The 27,131-nt window shown below is 43.9% G+C and overlaps 1 protein-coding gene and 1 long non-coding RNA gene across 3 annotated transcripts in view; one reads left to right on the forward strand and one right to left on the reverse strand.

Moving 5' to 3' along the window:
* The window catches only part of LOC310707474, a 68,535-nt gene extending 44,520 nt beyond the window's left edge, over positions 1 to 24,015 (reverse strand). The window contains exon 1 of the long non-coding RNA XR_014526482.1: positions 23,543 to 24,015. This is a non-coding gene — a long non-coding RNA (uncharacterized lncRNA). The remainder of the gene's footprint in view (positions 1 to 23,542) is intronic.
* The window catches only part of LOC310707281 (cytochrome P450 2J4-like), a 28,582-nt gene continuing 3,365 nt past the window's right edge, over positions 1,915 to 27,131 (forward strand). Inside the window, exons 1-10 of one of the 2 annotated variants that reach the window (XM_083504287.1) lie at positions 1,915 to 3,775; positions 4,058 to 4,780; positions 7,352 to 7,514; positions 12,131 to 12,280; positions 17,672 to 17,832; positions 18,790 to 18,966; positions 19,187 to 19,328; positions 19,526 to 19,713; positions 22,471 to 22,612; positions 24,506 to 25,093. In XM_083504287.1, the coding sequence (XP_083360413.1) occupies positions 4,601 to 4,780; positions 7,352 to 7,514; positions 12,131 to 12,280; positions 17,672 to 17,832; positions 18,790 to 18,966; positions 19,187 to 19,328; positions 19,526 to 19,713; positions 22,471 to 22,612; positions 24,506 to 24,684 (1,482 nt within the window). In that variant the 5' untranslated portion in view covers positions 1,915 to 3,775; positions 4,058 to 4,600 and the 3' untranslated portion in view covers positions 24,685 to 25,093. Of the gene's footprint in view, positions 3,776 to 4,057; positions 4,781 to 7,351; positions 7,515 to 12,130; positions 12,281 to 17,671; positions 17,833 to 18,789; positions 18,967 to 19,186; positions 19,329 to 19,525; positions 19,714 to 22,470; positions 22,613 to 24,505; positions 26,262 to 27,131 lie in introns of those variants that run through there. The other variant, XR_014526415.1, reaches the window with a different exon arrangement.

Here is a 27,131-nt window from a genome sequence, read left to right on the forward strand (position 1 = left end):
CATAATGTTGACACACAGCTTTCTCTCTTTAGATCTAGGTCTCTGCCTGGCAGCATCTCTCCAGGGTTTCAGACAGAAGGTCTCTCCTAGCCCTACCTGGGGATTCCAGGAATTGTGCCTCAGTGTCAGGAGTGCATGCAGGAGCCAGGCCCTGTGACCGGTAGGGCTTCGCAGGACTGGGGCTTTCCTAAGTTTGTTCTCTAGAGGCAAGGCATGGCCGCACAGGTGAGGCCGACTGGTAACTCACAGCACCCGGTGGCAAGAGCCGGAAAGGGATATAAGGTCAGCATTTCCCTTTGGCTCTTTGCCACAGCAACACGCTTTCTGCCTTGGGCTTTGTGACTCCTTGCTTCCTGATCCTCGGACCCTTGGCTTCTGGACTCCTGGCTTCCAGACTCTCATTCCTGCTCCCACCCCGCCATCTTGCCCCTGGTCCCGACGTCCTCCACCAGGACTTCAACCACCTGTAAACCGGACCGTGACACTGGGATACATGCCTGAATAGCAAATACGCCCCCACTGAGCTCTGGCCCTTCCCAGGCCAGCTTACTTCATCAATTAAAAACGGCACATACAAGAGGATTCTTTTTAAAAGCTTCTGGTTTCTTCATTGACTGTCAGATCCTGACTGCTGGCTGCTCTCACGGGTATTATTTCTTGGCTCCTGGCTCATCTCAGACTCAGGGTCTGATGACAACTCAGAAATCTAACCAGCTCTGGTCTGAAGCTTGTGCAATTATTGATATCTCAAGGTTTTGGTTCTAATTGCATGCCTCTCCTCATGGATCTGTTTGGAGAAACCGGTCTGACAACAGCCATGAATCATCGCTGTCCTTAACATGTGTCTCAAGCTAAAGTTGCTGTTCAGGTGTTGTGATGCGATCTCTCCCCAGCCAGCTTTACTTTGAAGGTTTGAATTCTGGGAACCACCTCAAGCCACTGATTATATGCTTTGATTAAAGGCACATTAAAACCTCCCACAAACGGGTTGCCACAACCTGTTCCTCCCCAGTCAGCAGGAGAAGAAGAACAAGTGAGCAATGGTATTATTCTTGCCACCATGCAAAGAGCATCCCTTGGAAAGCAAATGATGAGGATGGCGATTTTCTTAGTCCAACTCCTACGTTGACCTGTTCAGCTTCTTTGTTGATCATGATATGTAGATGCCTTCTAAAAAGTGTGAAGGAAGTGTTAGCTACTGTATAGGAGGGAAACGGGGAAATCTGCTCATTTTGGTTTCTCTGTTTCTTATTTTTCCAGTTGTAACTTTCAGTTCTCCACATTTCTGGATTGGTTTGATTTTTTTTAAAAGTCCTCTCAAAAACTCACCGGCAAATGTCCTCAATTAAACATGTATTTCTATGCAATTCTGCCTAATCTTTCTGGTATGCTATTTTCACTTACGTTGAATTTTATGCACACTTCGTTTTAGTTATTCATTGCGTTTATATCCAGCTTTTTTCAAGGAGCTCAAGGCAGTGTGCCTGGTTCTCCCCTCCTCATTCAGTCTCCACAATAACCCTGAGAGATAGGTTGGCAGTGACTGGCCCAAGATCACCCAATGAACTTCATGACTGAGTTGGAATTTGAGCCCTGGACCTTAGTATATGCACTTTTGCAAAATTTGGAGAGGTGTGAATTTCCAGGGATGGTTGTACTTCGCTTCACATCCTCTTTTGGAAATTGCAAATTACATAGCACTGTTTTTAAATGTGAACAGAATCAGATTTCTCCCACATCTCCCTAGTCTGCCCAGCGCGGAAGCAGCTGAAGACAACTGAATGAGCATTCTTACTATTGCCTTAGCAGCTGTTTTAGCAATTGTACACAAACAAACACATGCACACACACAAGGAGTCTTGCAGCAGGAAGATTAATTGCTGCACGAAGTTTTTCATCAGAAACATGTGGCCTCAAGTGCCACAATAAATCCGCTGGTCTTCCAAGTGCCATAATAAGACACCTTTTTCATGTATTTGCAATTCCTTTGATTATAATTCCAAAACAATTTTCTAAATTTATGCTTTGGTTGTCAGTCTAATCTCTCAGAGTAGAAGGGCGTATGAGATGGGAAAGGCCTGTGTGGAAGGAACTTGGCCAAGGCAGAAGGGAACCAGGTGGACAGAATGGAAGAGCTGGAGCCAGAGTTTCATCACCATTTGTTTTATCTTTAGAAGGTGTGAAGAACGAAATGCATCCCTGGAAAAGCTACAGCATGTGTAGGCAAACTAAGGCCCAGGGGCCGGATCCGGCCCAATCGCCTTCTAAATCCAGCCCGCAGGTGGTCCAGGAATCAGCGTGTTTTTACATGAGTAGATTGTGTCCTTTTATTTAAAATGCATCTCTGGGTTATTTGTGGGGCATAGGAATTCGTTCATTATTTTTTCAAAATATAGTCCGCCCACCCCCCCAAAGTCTGAGGGACAGTGGGCCGGCCCCCTGCTGAAAAAGTTTGCTGACCCCTGAGCTACAGGCATAAATTCCAGGCCACAGAAGCAATCTGTTGGCAACTGATAATGTCAGCATGCATGTAGTCAGGTGCCGTTGGCTACAGGCTGGTTTTATGACTCAATTTGCTTCTATTAATTTACTGTTGAATCTCACTAATTGTTTTGTTCATAGAACTGATTGGTTTTAAATGTTTAGGTGTTTGAATGTTTATTGTGTGATTGTTCATGTTGGATGTTTGAATGCAACTCAGCTTGCAGAAGAAGGGTTCTGCGTGGGATAAAACAGACGGTGGACTCAGCTACATTAGTAAAGAAACAGCGATTTGAATGCGCTATAAACATGCAATACCAGATGGTGCCAGAGAGCAGGAAATTTTAAAATGCGATTTTCCATAGAGATTTTTTTTATTTTGTTATAACGATCTAATTTCTGACTTATTTATAGTGGGGGGTTTTCTGTGTCTAGATCCACCCTATATTAGGGCCTCCCAGATTATCTCTGTATCTTCAACCTCTTGAACTGACCTATCTATCTCTTTGATTCCAGACTGATATGCCTTAGTTTGCATAAGGTTTGACAACTTCTTCCTCATCATCCTCATTGCTGTTCATCAATATTAATATTATTTCTCTGGCACCAGCTGTCTCTCATTTCCCTGTGCCCCTACAAAGCTGCACTTCAAAACATATTGGTTCAGCTATTTGATACCAATAAAATAGACGTCATTTGTGACCTGTGCTCAGTTACTCAGTGGAATATACCCATCAGATCTGGGTTGCAGAGTGATGCGTGAAGAGCTTTGGCTTCTTGTTAAAATGTTTTTTAAAGAGGCTCAGGGCAGTGCCATAACCTTGGCAAAAACTTGGTAAAAACTTATACTGCCTGCCATGAATCAAATTTATGCCAAAGGACTTATGTCTGCTATATACGCACTATTGTAGGAATGCTAACTTACATCCTCATATCATGGCTGGCTGGACCACACAGCCATGGTAGGAATACCCAGCCCAGTGAAAACCAGTTGCCCCAGGCAAAGATCTCACCTGGCCCTAAAATACTGCTCTCAGTGGGAAACAAGGTTGTTACTTGGCAGATCTCTTTTGACTATTTAAATGATAGGTTCCCAAAACAAAAATGAGGGAAAAGTCACTCAAGTAGGTTGCCTGTTTAAGTAGTAGATGTTTCAGTGATTATTGTAAAAAGGAAGGGGGGGGGCATTTTGTTTGAATTGTGTGAAAGTTTCATTGTTTCTGTTCTCAGTTTTAATAATTGCATCTGATGTTAGTGGATACTGTGATTATTTGCAGTTTCCTGAGACTGTAATGTACAGTGGTACCTTGGGTTACATACGCTTCAGGTTACAGACTCCGCTAACTCAGAAATAGTACCTCGGGTTAAGAACTTTGCTTCAGGATGAGAACAGAAATCCTGCAGGAGGTCCTATTAGCTAAAGTGGTGCTTCAGGTTAAGAACAAACCTCCAGAACGAATTAAGTTCTTAACCCGAGGTACCACTGTATTTCTTTGTCTTCCAGTAAAGTGTTGTTGTTGTTTAGTCGTTTAGTCGTGTCCGACTCTTCGTGACCCCATGGACCAAAGCACGCCAGGCACTTCTGTCTTCTCCAGTAGAGTAGGTTAGATAAATCAGATATTATTATTATTATTATTATTATTATTAATTATTCCATTGCTTTCCAAACGAAACGTGAGCAATGAGTCCATAAAGCACACAAAACGTAAAAGCTGCTAAAAGCAAATGCACCAAGGAAATATGACAAAAGACAGATTTTTTACCTAAGAGGTGCTCATTCAACCATACTTTTTACAGCTGCAGTTGATTCACCAGGGAAACGTCAACCAAATGTGTCAGCTGTCATCTTTAAATTAATTCGTAACTTTAATCCCTCCTAGACTGATCTGACATATCCAGGCGAGGGAGGATTTTCATAAACTTTCCATAAAACAATTTTCTGAACATGTTACGACGCAGGAAAAGTGCCTGCCTGGAGCTGTTCAGAGACAGGATCTGAAATCAGCGTGGGGAGGGGGGGGGGAAGGCCCTGAAATTCAGGCACAGCAAACGAGATTCACTCACACCCACGGGAAAGAGCGCAAGGTGCCCGACTCGTGCCTCTCTGCAACTCAGAGTCATGGAAATGCCGGCACTAAGTTCCATTTTCCTCCTCCTCCTCTTCTGCCTCCTGATTGTCCAGTTTGTGAAGCTGCAATGGAGAAAACGACAATTCCCTCCAGGACCAACGCCTCTCCCCTTTATCGGATGCCTATGGCAGGTGAAGTTTTTCAACGTCAGCCGCGAGAGCCTGACCAAGGTATCTGTTTCCAGCAGTTTGATTGGCCGACAGGATAGAGGAATGGGCAGTAGCAAAGGGAGCGTAATGGCCAGCGGGTTGATAAGAGGAGATTGATAGGAGAAGGGTGGTCAAGCTCAGTGGTCAAGCATCCATTATTCATGCAGATGGTCTCCAGCATCTGATGGTAGTCTTCTCTCTCTAAAACCCTAAAAATCACCTGCAAGTCACTATGGACAAGTCACTGGATGCACCAATAGTCTGACTCATTTTAGGGCTTCTTCTGATGCTCTGAGTTTTGGAACTTTGGATATGCTAAAGTCTTGGTTGTCAAATGATTTTTTAAATACTGGGGTCTCTGTGGCCACAGCCCCCTCATTTTCAAATTAGGGTATTGGCCTTTCTTTAGGGGGGGGGAGGGTTGGCCAGTGTGCTCTGTTAAAAATCTCTGTGTTTTAAAATTTGGAAATTTAGAAATGAATTCTTGCAGCAGCACATCGTAAAAGCAATTATACCTTCTGGATTCATGCTCAAGTTGGAATTCTGTATTCTTTATCTGTCAGAAGAAGGCTGATCAATCAAAACATGTCTGATACTGGCTTTGCACAATGTTTGTTTTCATGAGATTCTGCATGTTATTTCCAGTTTGTCAGTGTCATAGCATATTAAGACGACTCTATTGGCCATTAGGCTAGGATACTGATTTTATTAAGTTATAATCTTAAAGTTGCATTGTGCATGCCATAGATTTATATTTTGCTTATAGGCTACCTTGACTTTTCTTTCTATCCATAAAGTCCATAAAGTATGTTTAGCCTGGAAAAGAGGACAGTGAGAGGAGATATGAGAGCCATTTTCTTTTTTTCTTTTTTATAATTTTTTTATTGGGTTTTCACAATTTATATAAACACACAATACACAACACAGACACACAAACACAAAAACAAACATGCAAAATTTCAAATCCTTACTTTCTTAACCACTTTCCCTGACTTCCCCACACCTCCCCTTCTTACATCCTAATTCCAATAGTTAACTCAGCAAGTTCTTATCTCTCACCTTTACCTTATTGTTATTTTTTTTAACTTAATTCTTCTTAATTAACCAAATTTAACTTATACACCTCAATTAAATCACAATACTAATCATTACATCCTTTTCTAAGGTCGACCCAAATTCCCTTCCACAGATTTCCCAATTTTTATATTAATTACTGAGCATACTAAGAAAAGACAGCATAAAATTATGCACCCTTTGGATTCAAAAACTCTCACCCCCCCTTTCCCGGTTTCGATCCCCAAAGAGTATCCACAATATCAGTTCTTAGCCTGGATTCCTCACGTCCGAGGCCTTCAAATCTCTCTCAGTCCCTCTCTGCCGGTTTTGTTGGTAGTCCTTTATGTTGGTCATCAAATCTCGAAGGAGCTCTGTCCCAGTAAAGTCTATGTTTCTTCCAACCAGTCCTCCATATTCAAAAGCGGAGCCCAAATCATATTTCTCGCTTCTTTTAAGTCCAAATGTCCCAAATGTCCCAAAGGCTCCAACTTTCATCTTAAACAAATTTGTAATCCATAGTTCTTCCGATCTCCCCATGAGGGGATCACTCCATTCTTCATTCTTAATTTCAATACAAATTCTCATCGTTATGAGAGCCATTTTCAAATATCTGAAGGGCTGTCACATGGAGGAGGGAGGAAGCTTGTTTTCTCCTGCTCTGGAGGGCAGGACTTGAACCAATGGCTTCAAGTTACAAGAAAGGAGATTCTGACTAAACGTTTGGCAAAAACTTTCTGACAGTGAGTGCTGTTCAGCAGTGGAACACTCTCCCACGAGAGGTGGTGGGCTCTCCTTCCTTGGAGGTTTTTAAGCAGAGGTTGGCTGGCCATCTGTCATAGATGGCTTAGCTGAGAGTCCTGCATTGAGGGAGCTGGACTAGATGACCTTGGGGTCCCTTCCAACTCTAAGATTCCATGATTCTACTGAATGCAAAAATAGGTTTATTAGGAGAAATTCCCTCTAAAATGCTGAGTGATTTTTCATGAGGATTCAAAAGCAAAATTTCAAATTGCTGCAGAAATGTGGAGGGTTGAATTTAAGACTGAGAAAGTGAGAAACTGAGAGATGGCCAAACTCTCAGATTCACCCATCACTGTTTGCCAATGAGGTTCAGCCCATCTCCTCTTTATAGCCGATTGCAATGTGAAGCAATCAGTAAGGTTTATCGAGCCCCTTGTGAGCCACCGTACGTGGCTCTGATGGCTTTAGAAGGTTGCATGGAGGGCAAAGTGGCCTCACTCTGCCCAGGGAGCCCTGCCAGGCACCAACCTTGCCATCATTTAGTCACCAAGCAAAGACCTCTTTTTCCCCCCTCGCCAGTGATATAATACTGTATTGCTGTTTTTAATGTGTTCAGATGATTTTGTTATGGCATTTCTAGACACTTCGCTGCAACCAAAAAACTTTGGAGCTTTTAAAATTGGGAAGCGATGCATGACTTTAATGAACTTAGCCCAACCCAAAACTAAGAACAGAATTGCTCAAAGGTTGGGTGTGGTTTTTATTTGCCTGAGCTTCCCTGGTGTTTTCCTACAGGTGGCAAAATCCTATGGGGACATCTATACTGTATGGTTTGGTCCTCACCCTGTGGTAGTTCTGGATGGGTTCCAAGCTGTGAAAGACGGTCTCACCACCCACCCAGAAGATGTAGTTGGCCGGCCAGTAGTCCCGTTTTTCAGAGCTCTGGCAAACAATAAAGGTAAGGCTGTCTCGCTTGCGTAGGAACCACAGGGTCATGTTGTTCCCATAGCAGAATTGAAGGAGTGGCTCTGTGGTTTTAGTGGCGTTCCTCTTTAGTACACTTTGGTTATAAAGTGCTCAAAAACCTATTGCTTATGAAATCAACTGGCTGCTTCACACGGTGCAAATCTTGGCTTAGCAAGACCCCACAAGCTCCTCAGCTTCCAGAGAGAGGGGCTTGCAGCTCCTCCCAGATCCCTTTTGCATCGCTGCTGCCGCTTTGCCGGTGAGTCTTGGGGAGGACCGCTCCCCCTGCAAGCCCATTCTCCATCTTGGGCCTGGGGGCGGGCCCCAGACTCCACCTCAGCTCACAAGGCTCCAAGGAGGCCTCGGGACATCGCTGCTGCCGCTTTGCCGGTGAGTCTTGGGGAGGACCGCTCCCCCTGCAAGCCCATTCTCCACCTTGGGCCTGGGGGCGGGCCCCAGACTCCACCTCAGCACACAAGGCTCCAAGGAGGCCTCGGGACATCGCTGCTGTTCTTCTGCCAGTGAGTCTTGGGGAGGACCGCCCCCCCTGCAAGCCCATTCTCCATCTTGGGCCTGGGGGCGGCCCCCATACTCACCACCGCCACAACCCTAAGGACACTGCTGCTGCGGCAGCAAATGTTTAAACGTTTTATATTTTTTTAAAGTGTTTTAAAAGTGTTTTTACTTATTTGTTGTATCACCAGAAACGGTGGTTTTTATCCATGTATTTTTATTTTGTTTTGTTTTATTTTGGGTTGGGATGGTTGTTGAGTGGGGTGGGGATTGGTTTTGTTTTGGGGTAACTGTTTCCTTGTTTGTTTGTTTGCTTTTATATTTTGTAAATGGAGGCGAGTATGAGGCCTGGGATTCCTACTGTGGAGGGGCGAGGGAGGTATGGCGGTGGGGGCAGATGTCATAGGCGAAGGGGATCGAGATACGGATATGCTCGTACCCCTTCCAATCTGCGCCCCATCCCGAGAGACGAGGGTAGGGTGAGCAAGGATTACTCACCTCCGTCACTGGTGTTGTGCAATGCCAGGTCTATAGGCAACAAAACCGCCACCCTGCGAGATTTCATCACCTTGCAGGGGGTCGACCTGGCTTGTGTGACGGAGACCTGGGTGCGCGAAGGGGATACTGTTACCTTACGAGAGATGGCGCCCCCGGGTTTTTCCGTCCTCCACCAGTCACGGACTGTGGGCCGGGGGGGAGGGGTGGCACTATTAATCCGGGAAGATTGTTCTTTCAGGGCTCTACCACCGCCATCGATCCCCGGCATTGAATGTGTTGGCCTAGTGTGGGGCTCCGAGGTGAGCTTGGCTGTCTGGCTGGTGTACCGGCCACCTAGCGCACCAGCAGCCACCCTGTCAGGCCTGCTGGAGGCGGTGGCCGGCTGGGCCTTGGAGTTCCCTAACCTATTGGTATTGGGGGACTTCAACATCCATGCCGATGCCACTCCCTCCTCACAGGCTCTGGACCTGGTGTCTTCCATGGCGACACTAGGGCTCTCCCAGTTTGTTTCGGGCGCCACACATCAAGCAGGCCACACGCTGGATCTGATCTTTGGCGTCGGTATAGATGTGATCATGTTTCCTTCGATGAAGGTGCCATGGTCTGATCACTACGCTCTGAAAGCCAGGATTGACGTTCCACCCCCACCCTGCTTAGGTGGTGAGCCGATTTGGGCTCGCCCGCGGAGGCTGATGGACCCTGATAGATTCCGTCAAGCCTTGCGGGACCTTTCTCCCCCTGGCGACTCATTGACTGAGCTTGTTGAGGGCTGGAATACCCAGCTCCTGGCAGCCATCAATGAGATCGCACCTAAGCGCCCTCTGCGACCCCGCAGAAACCGGGCTCCCTGGTTTACTGAGGAGCTCCGGAAAATGAAGCGGGACCTCAGACGGCTAGAGCGAGTATGGCGGGGTGCCCGTGACGGAGCCTCAAGAACATCTTATAGGGTTTTTATGAAAACCTACGAGATGGCAGTGAAGGCCGCTAAGAAGTCCTACTTCTCGGCCTCCATTGCATCCGCTAGCTCTCGCCCGGCACAATTATTTAGTATAATTCGGTCTTTAATGTCCCTCGAAGGACAGCCAAATTTAAATAACAATTCGACACACAGCTGTGAGGCATTTGCGAGCTTTTTTGCGGAGAAGGTCCTGTCGCTCCGCCATGACCTCCCTGCCAATTTGGATACAATAAAGGAACTGGAGGCCCCTCGACTGTCCTCGGGTCCAGTATTGGACCACTTTGACCGGATATCCCCAGCCGATGTGGACAGACTCCTCCGAGCTGGAAAGCCCACCACTTGTCCTCTCGACCCGTGCCCGTCTTGGCTGATTAGAGCGTGTCCAGACGAGGTGCGGGCCCCCCTGGGGGATATCATCAATTTGTCCCTTGGCACCGGGACATTCCCAGGGGAACTGAAGGAGGCAGTGGTGCGTCCGCTCTTAAAGAAAACATCATTAGATCCCTTAGATCTATCCAATTACCGCCCAGTTTCGAATCTTCCATTCCTGGGTAAGGTGATTGAGAGAGCGGTTGCTGAACAGCTTGGTAGGTTTCTGGATGAAACATCGGCTCTGGATCCATTCCAGTCCGGCTTCCGCGCTGGTCATGGGACCGAGACGGCTCTGGTCGCCCTAACAGATGATCTTCGTAGACAGCTGGATCGAGGCGGGTCGGGGCTGCTGATTCTTCTAGATCTGTCAGCAGCTTTCGACATGGTTGATCACGAACTTCTGGACCACCGCCTCGCCGACGTGGGGATCCAGGGCACAGTCCTTCAATGGCTGCGCTCGTTTCTCTCTGGTCGGGGACAGAGGGTGGCACTTGGGGGGGAACTGTCATCCCGCCACTCCTTGGTGTGTGGAGTGCCTCAGGGTGCGATTCTCTCCCCGATGCTTTTTAACATCTTTATGCGCCCCCTCGCCCAGCTTGTCCGGAGCTTTGGGCTGGGCTGCCATCAGTATGCTGATGACACCCAACTCTATCTGTTGATGGATGGCCATCCTGACTCGGCCCCAGACACACTGATCAGATGCTTGGAAGCTGTGGCTGGATGGTTACGTGGGAGCCGGTTGAAGTTAAATCCTTCGAAGACAGAGGTCCTCTGGCTGGGACGGGACGATATGGGATTGAGGGGGCAACTCCCATCTCTTGCGGGGGTGCAATTAGTGCCAGCACCATCCGTTAAGAGTTTGGGTGTAATCTTCGATACCTCCCTTTCCATGGAGGCGCAGATTGCAGCTATAACAAAGGCGGCATTTTTTCATCTCCGCCAAGCTAAGCAGTTGGCTCCTTACCTCTCTCGCCCTGACCTAGCCACTGTGATCCACGCGACGGTCACCTCCAGACTGGATTATTGTAACTCGCTCTACGTGGGGCTGCCCTTGAGACTGACCCAGAAACTCCAGCGGGTGCAGAATGCCGCAGCGAGACTCCTTACGGGGTCTTCGCTGCGGGATCACATCCATCCGGTGCTATACCAGCTGCACTGGCTCCCGGTGGAGTACAGGATCAGGTTTAAGGTGCTGGTTTTAACCTTCAAAGCCCTACACGGCCTAGGACCCTCGTATCTACGGGACCGCCTCTCCTGGTATGCCCCACAGAGGAACTTACGGTCCTCAAATAAAAACATCTTGAAGGTCCCAGGCCACAGAGAGGTTAGGCTGGCCTCAACTAGAGCCAGGGCTTTTTCGGCTGCGGCTCCAACCTGGTGGAACGCTCTGTCACAAGAGACAAGGGCCCTGCAGGACTTGACATCTTTCCGCAGGGCCTGCAAGACAGAGCTGTTCCACCAGGCCTTTGGTTAGGGCACAGCCTGACCCCCTCCTTTTGGCAATCTTTACAATGCTTTAGTTTATGGTTGCCATCAATTTTGATTTTAATTAATTCTTATGATGTTTTATAATGTGGCACTATTTTAGTGTTGTTAGCCGCCCTGAGCCCGGCTTCGGCTGGGGAGGGCGGGATATAAATAAAATTTATTATATTATATTATTATTATATTTGGGGAAACTGTTTTGCAAAGATTTCCACCCAAATGCTGATGAATTTTCACAAGGACTTAATTCCGATCCCCTCCCACAAATTGATGCTCAGGGCAGTTTATGGCATGAAGTATCATGTATGATCATGGCAGAATTAGCCATAAACAATAAATAAAATGTATTTTGCATAAATCATAAGATATAAAACAAAGATAAAAAAAGAAATCAGTAAGAGCAACGACCCGCCCTCCCACACCCAAGCAATATCCCAGCTCAAGTGTCTGTTTACCAGCTTCAGTTTTTGTAGCTGGAGTCAGTCCACCCATCCATCCATCCATCCATCCATCCATCCATCCGTCAGTCCTTCAGGGCTCCACCCTCCCAGCACAAATGGAAGAACGTCTTCCAGGGCTCACAGCCAATATGCTCTTTGGCCTCTTCAGCAGCCTCAGCTTTTGTAGCTGGAGTCGGGGTCTATGCTAGTCAAAGTCCTGACACTGGAAACAGGGCTTTGGTAGCAACCTCCTAGCATAATTTCGAAGGGTTTGGATTCTGTGCTCTGAATGCAAATAATGGGTCACTGCAGCAGTCCACAGCTGACTTTCAATGCCTCCAGGTATCTTGCTGTCAACGGGCAGCACATGGAAGCACCAGAGGAAGTTCTCGCTGATGACTCTGAAGACATTGGGGCTGGGGAAGACGACGTTGGAGTACCAGATCCAAGATGAAGCTTATCACCTGGTGGAGAACCTTAGGAGCACTAAAGGTACGGCACAGCTCAGGGTTGGAGGGAGAATGTGCCCTTTAATTTATTTTCCAGTCCAGAACCCTGTTTTCTTCTTATGCTCTCATTAATTTCAGCAAGCTAAATCTAAGAGCAACCTCAGGAAGTTTTAAGGTTCACCTTAGTGTTGTTTTTTTTAAAAAAATAAACTTTTATTAAATTTTACACAAATATCGCCAATCAAACAATTTCACAAATTACATATTCTCATCTTTTGGACTTCCCTCAGCTTCTCTGACAATCATCCGTATTTAAATTTTTAACTACGCATTCCCAAAATTTAGTATCGCCTTTTAAAATACCTTTTCAAACATATTTACATTCTTGCAATATTCCTTATATTTTCACAAAGCTTCTTTAAAACCCACTAGCGTTGTTTGTTCATCACATACACTCTTCAAATATTCTGTAAATTTTCCCCAGTCCTCAATGAACTTGTGATCTCGTTAATATCTTATTTTTCCAGTTAGTTTGTCCAGTTCTGCATAGTCCGTTAACTTCATTCTCCATTCCTCCAGACTTGGTAGTTCTTCCTGCTTCCATTTTTGGGCCATTAATATTCTCACTGCTGTTATTGCATATTGAAAAAGTTTACAATCCTTTCTATTTATTTCATTTCTTGTTATTCCTAGGAGAAAGGCTTCTGGTTTCTTTACAAAAGTATATTTCAACATCTTCTTTAACTCATTATATATCCTCTCCCAGAACCCTTTCACTTTCTTACATTCCCACCACATATGAAAAAAAGGTTCCTTTTTTTCTTTACATTTCCAACACTTATTACAAATTTTAAACATTTTTGCTAATTTAACCGGTGTAATATACCATCTATATACCATTTTCATAACATTTTCCTTTAACGTGGTACATGCTGTAAACTTCAAATTATCATTCCATACTTTAACCCAATCTTCAAAATGTATATTATACCCGAAATCTCTGGCCCAATGAATCATTACCAACTTAACTTCCTCATCCATCGTATACTTCCAACAACATTTTATACATTTTTGACAGTGTCTTACAATCATTATTTACTATTTCTGTTTGAAATTTTGAATCTTTTTCTATGTAACCCTTCTCTTTCAAGTCTTTTTTAAACATATCGTTTATTTGATAGTAATGCAACCAATCAAATACATATTCTTTTACTTGTTCATATGGCTTCATTTTCCATTTCTCTCCTTCTTTAATCACCAATTCTCCATATGTAATCCAGTTCCCTCTCATATTAATTTTCTTTACACACATGGCCTCTAATGGGGACAGCCAGTGTGGAACTCCTGGTTCCAATATAGATAGATAGATAGATAGATAGATAGATAGATAGATAGATAGATAGATAGATATAGATATATCTATCCCAAACTTCAATTAGCGATTTCCGGAAGATATGGTTTTCAAAAGCTTTATGACTCTTCTTCTTCTCTAACCATAAATACGCGTGCCACCCAAATCTGTTATCAAATCCTTCTAAATCCAACAGTTTTGTATTCTTTAATTTTATCCATTCTTTTAACCAACAGAGACATGATGCTTCATAGTATAGTTTCAAGTCTGGCAGGGCAAAGCCTCCTCTTTCTTTTGCGTCTGTTAGTAATTTAAATTGAATTCTCGGCTTTTTACCCTGCCAGATATATGTTGAAATCACTCTTTGCCACTCTCTAAAAATCATTGTCCCCTTAAATATTGGAATCATCTGAAATAAGAATGACACCTTTGGTTGTACACACATCTTAATCGTTGAAATTCTACCCCAAAAGGATAGTTTCATCCTTCCCAACACCTCCAAATCTTTCTTAATTCCATTTCACACTGGTATATAGTTATTCTGAAACAGGTCAATATTTTTTGGGGTTAGCCATATTCCCAAATATTTTACCTTTTTCGCCACTTCAATACCTGTTTGTTGTTGCATTACTTCTGCCACACTTTGATCCATATTTTTTACAATAACTTTAGTTTTTTTCCTATTTAGTATAAATCCTGCCACTTTACCAAATTGTTCAATTTCTTATAACACTTCAGTTACACTCTTCATCGGATCTTCCATCATTATTACCAGATCATCTGCAAAGGCTTTAACTTTGCATTCATTCTGACCTACTGTCACCCCTTTTATTGTCTCATTTTTCCTAATTGAATTCAGAAAGACTTCCAGAACCAGTATAAACAGCAATGGTGAGAGAGGACATCCCTGTCTTGTACCTTTCGATATTTTCACCTCTTCTGAAATTACATTGTTCACAATCAATTTTGCTCTCTGTTCCATATAAATTGCCTCTATTCCATTAAAGAAATCATTCCCCATCTCCATGTATTCTAAATTTTTTAACATAAATTCCCATGATATGTTATCAAATGCCTTTTCAGCATCCACAAACATCAGAATTGCTTGTTTCTCATTCCTGGCTGTCAGATATTCCAAAATATTAATTATATTTCTAACATTATCTTTCATCTGCCTGCCTGGAAGGAAACCTGCTTGATCTTCATGAATAATTTCTTGTAGTACCCTTTTCATTCTTTTCGCCATTATTCCTGCAAAAATTTTGTAATCCATGTTCAACAATGAAATCGGCCTATAATTCTTTACTTGTGTTAAGTCTGAATCTTGCTTTGGGATAAAGGTTATTAAAGCTTCTTTCCAAGTCTCCGGTATGTCTCTTTCCTTCAAGATATTATTCATTACTTCTTTCAACGGTGCCGTCAAGGTTTGTCTCAACTCTTTATAGTAACTTGATGTAAATCCATCTGGTCCAGGGGCCTTTCCTTTTTTCAACTCTTTTATAGTCTCTTTTATCTCCTCGTTATCAATTGGAGTGTTCAGTCTGTCTTTCTTTTCTGTCGGGATCTTTTGCACCTCTTTTTCTTTTAAATATCTCTCTACTTTCCTCATATTATTCTTTTTTTTTGCTTCTATATAGTTGTCTATAAAAATCCAGGAATCCTTTTCTAATACCTTTCAGATTGTCTATCTCTTCTCCTTCCACCATAATTTTGTTGATTGTACTTTGTTCTTTTCTTTTCTTAATTTGCTAAGCAAGCCATTTGCCAGATTTGTTAGCGAATTCAAAATTTCTTTGTCTTAACTTTTTAATATTCCACTCCACCTCTTTATTTATTATCATAGCAAATTGTGTTTGCAGAACCTTAATATTTTGTTTGATTTTTAAATTGATTGGTTTTTTAATTAATTTTTGCTCATTGTCCATTATTTGTTTTAGAATTTCTTTCTTTTCTTTCTCTCTGTTCTTCTTTTTAACTGAATTCTGTTGTATAAAAAAACCTCTCATCACCGCTTTGCTTGCATCCCAGACTGTACTCATCTTCGTACCTTTATTACAGTTATCCACAAAATATTCCATCAACTTCTTTTGCGCATCTTGTATAATTTTTTGGTCGTCGAAGAGATAGTCATTCATTCTCCAAAGGTTCACCTTAGTTTTGATTGCATCTTAGATGGAACATGCATTTATTCATGTTTTATGTCTGTGCTAATAGGCATCTGATTTGACCAATGGTTGCAAGCCATAAATATTGATTGCACTGGATTCCAGTTTTAACCTGCTTTTTTCTCCTGTTCTCAAAGAGGAGACGAAAACACCAAACAAAATACCTTTGGCTGGAGACCAAGGGAAAACCAGCAGGTTTTTGAAATCGTGTACCAAATTTTTTTTTCAAACCTTGTATGAAGAACTGTAATAGATACTTGCAGTGCTTTCGCCCCCCTTAAAAATGTTTAGGGCACCCTAATACTGCACCCTAATACTGCCCCTCAATGAGGCCAAACTTAGATTCACAAAATGTTTAGGGGTATGCGTCCCCCCAGAAAAAAAGCACTGGATACTTGTATTTATTGCGATTATAGCCAAGCTTCCTTCCAAGGACCTCAAGGCAGGATACACTGATCTTCCTTACCCCCAACCATTTTCACCTTCACAACAACCCTGTGAAGTAGGTTAGGGTGAGAGAGAGTGATATATGAAAGTCAACCTGTGAGCTTCAAGGCTGAGAGGGTGTGTGAGTCTGGATCTATCAAATCTTAGTTTCATACTCTAACTGCTGCCACTTGCTGGCTCTTCAGATCTTCATCATGGGTTGGCTGAGTGCAGAGGCCATGGCTGATTTCTCAGATTAAACCAGAAAAGTGTCCCCATATCTCTGTTGCCACATTACTCAATGAGAGAATTTCAGCATCAAAATATTTTGGTCTTGCAAGGCAATTAAGTTACCCAGGAATCAAATGATGCTGCTTCACATTGAAACAATAAGCATGGGTGAGATAAGAACTTCTTGATATCTCAGACTTGTAATATGAAAGAAACACTTCTCTTTTACATCTGAATTTAAATTTTCTGCAGTTCTGAAATCACATCACGGCCCACACTGGGGCTTTTCTTCTGAAGCATCTCCCACACCACCTCTCGCCAACACACACTTTGGCTATTTTTGTTTATGGTTACATCTCACCCAAAAATAATATATTTATTCAGACTAGCCAAAAAATTACAAAATAGCCAGCTGTGTAGGAATTATCTTGGGGTCAGATCCTGCATTGCTGGCTGACTATTTTGTAACTTTTGGGCTGGCTTATTGAGTTGTTTTTATTATGTATTTTGTGTATATTGTGATTTTGTGGTGTAGCTACCCTGAGACCTGCAGGTATACAAATTATGTCATGGATTTTTGTGTTTTTATCTTCTAAACTGCTCTGTGATGCTTGGATGAAAGGCTGTATAGAAATTTAATCAACAACAACAACAACAACAACAACAATAATAATGAATAACAACAAATAAATTTTCCTAAAGCAGCCCCTGCCCCACCCTGGACAAAAACCAAACAAAAAACAACTTATCCAACAACAGGAAGCAAAGTGTGGTGGAAATAGGAAGAAACTAAAAGAAGGAGTTCTTACAAATTAGGCATATATTGGGTAAGGCGATCTTTCAGGTGCCAAGTTGTTAAGGGCTTTATATATTAACGGGAACACCTTGACTTTGTCTGGGTAGCAAATGAGCAGCCATTGCAGGTCTCTGAGCACAGATGTCATATGCTGACAAGGCCTCGCTCCTGGCAGCAATTGTGTCGCAGCATTCATACGTTGAAATAAGCAATGCATGAACTGCTTTGGTCAGGCTTTCCCAGTCCAGGAACAGTCATAACTGACATACTCATTTCAGTTGGTAAAAGGCATTTCTAGCCACGACAACTATCTGAGCCTCCCGTGACCAAGCTGGATCCAGAAACTCATGGGAATTGTAGTCCCAAACATCTGGAAGACACCAGGTGAGCAAAGGTTGGTTGTTGCTTCTTTTGCTACATTGACAGGATTGTTCACAAATGGGCACTTGATGATTCCAATTGCAGGGAAACCCATGAATCCGTCCTTCGCTCTGACCCTCGCCGTTTCCAACGTGATTTGCGCTGTGGTGTTTGGGCATCGCTTCTCAACCGAGGACAAGAAATTTCACGAGCTCCTGGAAGCAATGGAGGCCATTTTCAAATTTGCTGGCAGTCTCGGTCACAACGTAAGCAAGCCGCTATTTTGCTTTGCTTTTCAATATTTCCTTTCCTGAAAGGAACAGCAGTAAAAGGTTTCACTTTTGCTAGACAGTTTGTGGTGAGGGAAGAATTTCCTTAGAAAATAAATACAACCATATTTATTATGATATTTAACAATTGCAATATACCCCAACAATTATGATAATTAAGTTTGAAGGCCCAAGGAGTCCAAAAAGTTTTTGTTTTTTTTAAATACATGTAAGTGAACTTGAAGATGAGCTAGAAATTTTTCAAAGTTCTACCCCAAACCAAACTTGATTCATGTTCTGTTCACACGTCAATTATGGGAAGTATTTTCTGGTGCAATTCAGAAATTATTGAACTATTTCATACCCTTCAAGTGTCCTGATAAAACCGGGACACCCCACTTTTTCTCATGAGAGCATGGTGCCCATTTTGGGCACTGCAATCTCAGGGCCACGCTCTCGCATGGGTCACATGACTTGCCCTGGAAGACCTGCACCCGGTTTTTTGCCTTGATGTGTTGGAGGGTATCCTATTTCAGCCTACTACCTAAAAGGCCTTCTGAAGCAGCTGGGCCTCAACCGGCCCTATAGTTGAAAGAGTGTGGCAGGCCTCTCTAGGGAGGGATTTCCACCGAAGGCTCAGCTCCTTGTAGCTGTCACCTAAGCCTCTTCAGGGCTTTCCCAGATGACCTGAACATTGCTTGGGAAGGTTCATATAGAGATAAGCGATCCCATGGTTGCCTTGGACATGAAGAAGCTGCCTCACACTGAGTCAGACCTCGGTTCCAGCTAGTATTGTCCACACCGACTTTCCAGGGTTGCAGATGTGGAGACATTGCCAGACCTACCTGGATATGACAAGGATTGAACCTGTCCCCTTCTGTGCACAGGACAGGTGCTCTAATACTGCGCAGCAACTTTCTCCGCACCTCCATCTGTTCATGTCTCTTTCCCCAGATTTATAATGTCATGCCCTGGCTTATGAAGTGTATCCCAGGGCCTCACAAGAAGGCCTTGACCGCCCGAGACTTTGTGTGTTCGTTCATAAGGAAGGAGATCAACAAGCACCAGATTGCAGGACTCCCAGATGACCCTCAAGATTTCATTTATAGTTACCTTGCTCAGATAGAGAAAGTAAGTAGCTTCTTTGTTCATTACCAGAACTGCTCAGGATGTGCTGTCCTCATCCTCTTCTCCATAATTTGAGCAATTGCTCCATCCCCAATTAGAATTTGTATTTTTCTTCCTGCTGGGAAATGCTCCTTTGTGAATGTTTAGCTGCAAGCCCTTGAAAATTTACAGCTGCAAGGGTGACATTAACTGTGCCCATTTTTCTATTTCTTCTCTTCTGCAGACGAAAGACCAGCCCAAACCAGCCTACGATGAAAGTAACATGATCCAGTGTATATTTGACCTCTTCTTGGGTGGAACAGAGACATCCAGCACCACTCTCTACTGGGGAGTTCTGTATATGGTGCTTTATCCAGACATCCAAGGTGAGATGATGTAATGCTGCACCACTTTCGAATTGTGCAAATGATGTTCAACTGCTGCGTCTTCTGAATGACGTGGAAGAAAGCAAAATGTTGTCTTTCATGCCAACCAACCGTTGTGTTGGGATGAATTTTCTAAAAAGTTTTGCATGCGCTTTTTTTTGTGTGTAAATAAATGAATGTGTTTGGATTCCACTCAGCGAAAATCCAGAAGGAGATTGACACGGTTGTGGCTCCCGGTCAAATGATCAGCGGCGAGGATCGCAAGAAGCTGCCCTACACCAATGCCGTGATCCATGAGGTCCAGCGCTTCAGCAACATCATTGCAGTTGGGTTGCCCAGGTTATGTGTGAAGGACACCATGATTCGACAGTTTACCATTAAGAGGGTAAGTGAACCTCCAATGCCCACATCCCCCGCTTCCTTCAAATGTCTAAGAAAATGCGGCAGAGGTTTATCAGATACCACTTTTAGTTCTACCATCAAAGAAAAGCCTGGCCATGTTTCTTATTGGGCAGGAAATGACATTCTGCCCACCGTACATCTAAAGCACATGACTTCCCCCAGAGAATCAGGGGAACTGGGACTTCCGGGTTAGCGCCTCCGGCAATGGCAGATTTCCTCTGACCGGGAGGAATCTGCTTCGTGGAAATCAGGGTCTGGACCGCCACGGCGAGGCGGAGACCCATTAAAAACCACAGGCGGGAGAAACCTGTGGACGTGGGATTCGGCTGGCACCTTTTGCGCCTCCCCTACTCGCGGGGAAACCCAGTTTTGGGGATCCGGAGTGACGTGGGGTGAGCGGCGCGGTGCTTCGAATCAACTGCTTTTTTCACGAAGTGAAGCCACATTGCTGTTGCCGGAGAGCGCTGACTTTTTCCTGTGGACAATTGGACTTTAAACAACTACCCGTGAGTAGAATGGAAAATTGGATTACTAAACATCTTTAATTTGGCACCGAAGCGGGAAGGCTCCAAACAGGAAGTCCGCCTTCCGCTTTTGTAAATAGATTGAAGCAAAGACATTGCAAGCTAAAGTCTGGAAAGTTTTTTTGTAAAGGATTAAATCTCCATCGGCTAAAATCACTAAACCCCCCTTGGAAGCAGGAGAAGAGGGGGAAAGTTTAGATTGTTTAAGCCTGCAGGAGAGAGAGTGAAGAAAGATAAATTACCACCGTTTTGAACCTGGGAACGGGCTGCCAGGGAGCGATGTATTGGGAAAGTTCATTGACTGTGAATAAAACGTATGTTGACAGATAGTTAAACAAGAGAAACATATTGATTCCAATGTTTCCTTTTGCACTTGAAAGGAGCAAAATATCTGAAAATCGAAATTAACTTTGTTAACTTTGTTGCTGGACCCGCTTTTTAAAAAAAGACAGATACAAATAGAAACTGTTTCCCCTAGAGGGAGCTCTTGAAACTGTTGCAGGAGTGGAGCTGGGGAAGTCTCCAGCTGTAGAGATTAAAGACCGTGAGAATTAGACTTGACCTTGGACAAGAATGTGGACAGAAGAAGCCTTAGTGATTGCTTTTTGCAAAACAAGTGCCTTATTGGAACAGCTTCATGAGAAGATGGATGTGATGACTACCAGCATTGACAACTTTGGACAAAAAAGGATTGATTTGGGACAAAAAGTGAATACTTATAAAGAAACTACTCAGGAACCGACTCAGGAATCTGCTTTGACATGGCAACCTGTGGAGAAGACAAAGGAGGAGGTTGTTGTTGAACCTCAAGCAATACAAGTGGAGAGAGCCTCGGCCTTGTATGAGCATAAGCTGTTGCTTTTGAAGACTGAATCTGGAGAAAGCCAGATTTGGAGAGATGGAGTCCCGCTTGGATTGGAGAAGGAGAGTTGGAAAGATCCCCTTATGCAGGGATGTTCTGGCCTTTGGGATCTGGTTTTGGGCCAGGGGGAGATTGGAGTGGTGGGGCCTTTAGCTTTGGAGGGAATTTGAAACGTGTTTTGAAATATGTTTTGGATTTTGGCCCTGTCTATGTAGAATGGGCTGACTTGTCGAGAAGGGATAAAGACATTGTTAGGTTGGAGTCTACCCGAGATCTACTCCTCAGTGACAAAGGAAGGAAATTAAGAGCAAGATCAGCAGAAGACAAAGTAAAGTGTAGGTATAAATATGAAGAAGACCTGCAGAAGGGACATGGAAAAGAGTTAAGAGCCTCGGACAGGAGATCACCAGGTTGATGGACTAGATGGAATGGATAGAAAAGACTGACAGAACCCGAGACCAGGGTGAAGAGACGGTGGATGAAGATTGGAAGAAAGTTTAAAAATTTATTTAGAGAAATATTGTAAAATTTATGAGTGTTAGAAAAATGTTGGAATGAAACTATATGGCTTTAGTAGAAATGTTATAAGGAGTTATGTACAAATAAATTTTAAGTTTTAGGGTTTTTTATGGTAAGATAAGGTTAAAATGAATTAAGATAATTAAATGACAGAAAATAGTGAAAGATGGAAAGGATTTGCTGAAATAATTAATAACTAGAATACAAAAAAGGGAGGTGTGAGGAGGTCGATGAAACAAGTTAATGAAAGATAAAGATATGGAAATATTGGATCTATTTTTAATTTTTTTGCTTTTGTTTTTGGTCTTGATGTATTGTGTGTTTTGTTCTCTTTTTTTCTTTTTTTCCTTTTTTATATGTATTGACTTGTATTGTTTAATCTCTTTTTTCTCTTTGTTTTTTTCCACTTTTTTCTGTAATTTTAAACTTTCAATAAATATCATTTACAAAAAAAAGAGAGAATCAGGGGAACTGTAGTTTACCCACAATGAAGCTACAGCCCCTCGCACCCTCAATAAACTGCAGTGCGCAGAATTCTGTGGGGGAAGCCATCGTCACTAAATGTGCTGTACAAGTATGGTGTCCACACAGCCTTTGTGTCTTTCCCCATCGCAGAAGATGTTGCACCATCCCTGAGAGGTGAAGATGCTCAGAGCATTATCTCTGGCCAATAAGAGGCCAATTGAATCTCTCTTTGCCAGAGCCCTCTGCTTTTCCAGTTTGGTAGCGAATCATGCAATTATTTGAGAGAGGGGTTTTACTGAACTGAAAGCTGAGTGTATGGTCTGCTTCCCTGGAGCAAGGCAGGACTGAATCTCTGACTCTTTTTTCCCAGGGCACCATGATCTTTCCAAACATGGCTTCTGCCTTGTACGATCCCAACGAATGGGCGACGCCTGAAAGCTTCAACCCCAACCACTTCCTTGACAAGGACGGAAATTTCGTTTGTCCAGAAGCCTTCATTCCATTTTCTTTAGGTAGATGAAAAGGCTGGAGACAAAATCTTGGTGGTTTCCTTGAGGGTTTTGCTTTGCATTGTTGGGAGCTGAAAGACATAGTAGCACGCCTAAGGCTGCCCAAGGCATATATGAAGAACATAAGAACATAAGAAGAGCTTTGCTTGATTAGGCCAATGGCCCATCTAGTCCAGCATTCTGTTCTCACAGTGGCCAACCAGATGCCTGTGAGATGCCTTCAAGCAGTGAGGCGTTCTCAAAGTAAAGGAAGGATTGAACTCTGATTAATAAGAATACACACAGAGGCCAGCAAGACTCTGGGAAGGGTGCGTATAATAATCTCTCCCTGCCCCTCGGCCCAGGTCGTTTTATTCACAAAAGAACTTTTACAGAGTGTTCGTAAGAACCAATCAGATTTCTTCTGAGCATTTCAACAAACCCCACGTGGGGAAAAGTTAAACTACCAAAACTAATTAAGCACACATATTTCTGGGGTAAGCAAAACAGAACTACAAAGGAGTGCATTTGGCAACCCCAGGAGTTGATAAACAAGCAATATACATGATAAGAAGGATGGCCAGGAGGACAGCGATCATTATCACCTTTATCACCTGTTTCCTGGCCCTAAGATTAACATCCTAAGATTTGTTGGGAATACTGCCAGGGAGATATAGTCCATCATGGCCCCAAGCCGGCTGCCGGACGTCCATCGATCTCCCGTAGTCACGCAGATCCAGCAATTAGCGACCTCTATTTCTGAGGTTTCGTGTCGCTAATTGCTGGATCTGCGTGACTACGGGAGATCGATGGACGTCCGGCAGCCGGCTTGGGGCCATGATGGACTATATCTCCCTGGCAGTATTCCCAACAAGATTAACATATCAGAAAAGCTACATCAAAGGAACTTCCGACTGTCTTTGATGACCCAAGATGCCTGCCTGGCGAAGCAACTGGGTTGTGTACGTGACTTGTCAAGAAAGAGAAATGGGACAGGGATGCAGAGGTGTGGATTGATCAAGAATCATATCAAAATAGTTCAAACCCAGTCAACGCAATGCTTTCATTGCTGACACAGATGGCTTACTCTATATTTGTTATAATTCCTCATAGCAATCCCACCTGATCACTACAAAGCAGGTTTCAAACACAAGAGCCCTGTCCTCTTCCATGGTTTCCAGCAACTGGTATTTGGAAGCATTGCTGCCTCTCCAGCTGTGGAGACAAGCTATCATGGCTAGGAGGAATACATATTTTCTTAGGAGGGGCTCATTTTCATAAAAACACGGGGGCTGCCTTGTCTACCCTGGCGGTGTCTTTCCAGGGTTTCAGATGTGGGGCAGGGAAGGAGGACTTTCCAAGCCAGGCATAGGCAAACTCGGCCCTCCAGATGTTTTGGGACTACAAATCCCATCATCCCTAGCTAACAGGACCAGTGGTCAGGGATGATGGGAGTTGTAGTCCCAAAACACCTGGAGGGCTGAGTTTGCCTATGCCTGTTCTAAGCCATTCCTGGAGATGTTCCGCCACTGGCTCAGGTCAGCAGATTTCCCCATGGGAATCCAGTTTGCCCCTCTAGGCTCCCAATGCATCTTCATGCCCTGGGATGAGCCTGGAGTCGTCACACTAATGAGCGCTTAGCCTCAGGCCCTCAGCAGCAGCAGAGGGTGGTGGGGTTTTGTGTCAATACTGAGCAAAAGTGTTGTGAAAGATCTAGATATTATTTTTCTAAGAAAGGTATGCCCTGCTTTTCAATTTAAGAGTTCTCCAAATGGCAATGGATGTAAATTTATTGGCACCTAGTTGGCCACTGTGAGAACAGACTAGATGGGTCCCCCTTTTCCTGATCCAAGAGCGGAGCTCTCCTTATGTCCTTACGGTGCACAGCCTGACTTCATCTCTCTCCTTCTCCTACAGGGCAGCGAGTGTGCTTGGGAGATCACCTGGCCAAGACGGAGATGTTTCTTTTCTTCTCCAACCTCCTGCAGGCGTTCACTTTCCACTTGGCGGAAGGGTCAAAAGATGTCAACACAGAGCCTGTTTTGGGGGGCACTTTGCAGCCTCACTACTTTGAGATCTGCGCTATCCCTCGATAGACCTGGCATCTCATGTCTTTGGAAATCTGTTTAGGAAAAGTTGCAAGGTGGAAACATGCTGTACTGTTAACCCAAAGCCGCCGTCTTCTGGTGTGGGGTTGCGTAGCTTCTTCAGAGTCCTGAGAATCAAAACTTTTGTCATGAGACAAGGAATAAGTTTCTATACCTCCTGACTGCAAAAGAAAAGCCTGAAAATACACAACAATATCTGTGCATAAGGTCTGAGTGCAGTGGATCCCAAAGTGGGCAATATCACCCCACAGGGGCAGGGGCATTACTGGGGGGGGGGCAGCTAAGAGACTTTGAAAAGCTGGGGTCACTGGGTCAAGTTCTTCTGTTTTGTAGAATTAATTAGATGAAACATTTTAAACTGGATTTTGAATAAATGTGAAGTTGTTACTATTTTGAATTTTATTGGGTTATTATCTTTCTTAGCGGGTTTGTCAAACCACTATAATGAATAATCCTTTTTAGAGGGTAAGGCCAGATAGGGCACTGGGGACGAGTTTATGGAACCAAGAAGGTGGGTGTCACTGTCCAGAAACATTTGGGGAATGACTGGTCTAAGGTATGACTTCAACATTACGCAGCTCTTTTTATTCTTGTCTTTCAGCCATAGGCACCCTAACTGGGCATTGTCTCTCTCTTCTGACCTTACCTGACATTTTGTCCAGCTTCCATGAACACAGCTCCAGCCTTCTATTCAAAAAGAAAACACCCACAAGGATGGAAGATCTTAATCAGTTAAAAATTTCCTCCTGTGTCGCTTAGTTTTCTGCTTTGCTTTCTTTTTTGCATAGAGAATTATTTTCCTACTCTGTTCTACTGCTGGATGCTGCAGAGCAGTCGTATCTGGGACAGACTTGTTTCTGTTCATGCTCTGCAGAGGTCTCTTGGCAACACCAGTTCATTAACACCAAGTCACGGCTCACAACCATTTTCCTCTTCTTCCCCATAGTTAGGCCAGCCACAAGGTCATTTTTTTCTGGTGTTAGTGTGGGTGTGTTAAAAGCATTGCCTCTGAATACCAGTTTCTAGGAATCACAAGGGAGAGAACACACCCTTTAAATTAATACTATTTTACTTTCATTTGATTGCAACCCCTTGTTTTTCTCTAACCTTCTTCATCTTGAAACATGAAGAACTAAGTTCTCCCCGCCAAGGAGAGAAGTGCTTTCAACCACCCCCACCCTCTTTTTGAAGAATAATTTTGAATCAGAATTCCAAAGTTAGAACCTTTAGGCCTGTGTATGTCAGCACAGGGCGGGGGAACCTGTGGCCCCCCCTGTAGTGATCAGGTGGGATTGCTATGAGGAATTATAACAAATATAGAGTAAGCCATCTGTGTCAGCAATGAAAGCATTGCGTTGACTGGGTTTGAACTATTTTGATATGATTCTTGATCAATCCACACCTCTGCATCCCTGTTCCATTTCTCTTTCTTGACAAGTCACGTACACAGCCAGGCAGGCATCCTGGGTCATCAAAGACAGTCGGAAGTTTCTTTGATGTAGCTTTTCTGATATGTTAATCTTAGGATGTTAATCTTAGGGCCAGGAAACAGGTTTCACATAAAGGTGATAATGATCACTGTCCTTCTTATCATGTGTATTGCTTGTTTATCACCTCCGGGGTTGTCAAATGCACTCCTTTGTAGTTCTGTTTTATTTACCCCGTGCTTAATTAGTTTTGGTAGTTTAACTTTGTGCCCATGTGGGGTTTGTTGAAATGCTCAGAAGAAATCTGATTGGTTCTTACGAACAGTGTGTAAAAAGTTCTTTTGTGAATAAAACGACCTGGGCTGGAGGGTGGAGGGAGAGATTATTATACGCACCCTTCCCAGGGTCTTGCTGGTTCAAGCCTCTTATTAATCAGAGTTCAATCTTTCCTTTGCTTTGGGAATGCCTCACCCCCCCCCCCCGAGGACATTGGGCTCCTGCTCCCATCACCCTTGACCATTGGCCCTGCTGGCTGGGGCTGATGGGAGCCGGGAGTCCAGCAATTTCAGAGGTGCCACTGGTTCCAAGTTCCTGGCCCTTCCCCCCTAGCCCACCCAGTTCCTTGCCCCATCTGAAGCAGAACATTGGAACTCTCCAGGGTGCTGAACTCTTGCTGCTCAGCACAGGGCAGTGGAACCTGAAATTCCTGGACTAAAGTTCCCATCGTCCCCAACTATTGACCCTGCTTGCTGAGGCTAATGGGAGTTGAAGTCCAGCAACATTGGGATGGTCACCATACCCCTCATCTCAAATTATCTCCTAAATGCAGATGTGTGCACACAGACAAGCACTTTCTATGCTGAAGTAATCCACCATACAGTTTACAATAATTGGTCTGCCATTAAAACTGGTATACTTTTGGGAGGATTGCAGCATGTGGTGTGCGTTTGAATGGAATGTGATTTTTTGAAAAGAAAGTCAGGTTACTGGATAAATCAGAGAATGAAA

This window comes from Podarcis liolepis (genome assembly GCF_965112155.1).
Source record: "Podarcis liolepis genome assembly, chromosome: 5".
Taxonomy (NCBI): Eukaryota; Metazoa; Chordata; class Lepidosauria; order Squamata; family Lacertidae; genus Podarcis; species Podarcis liolepis.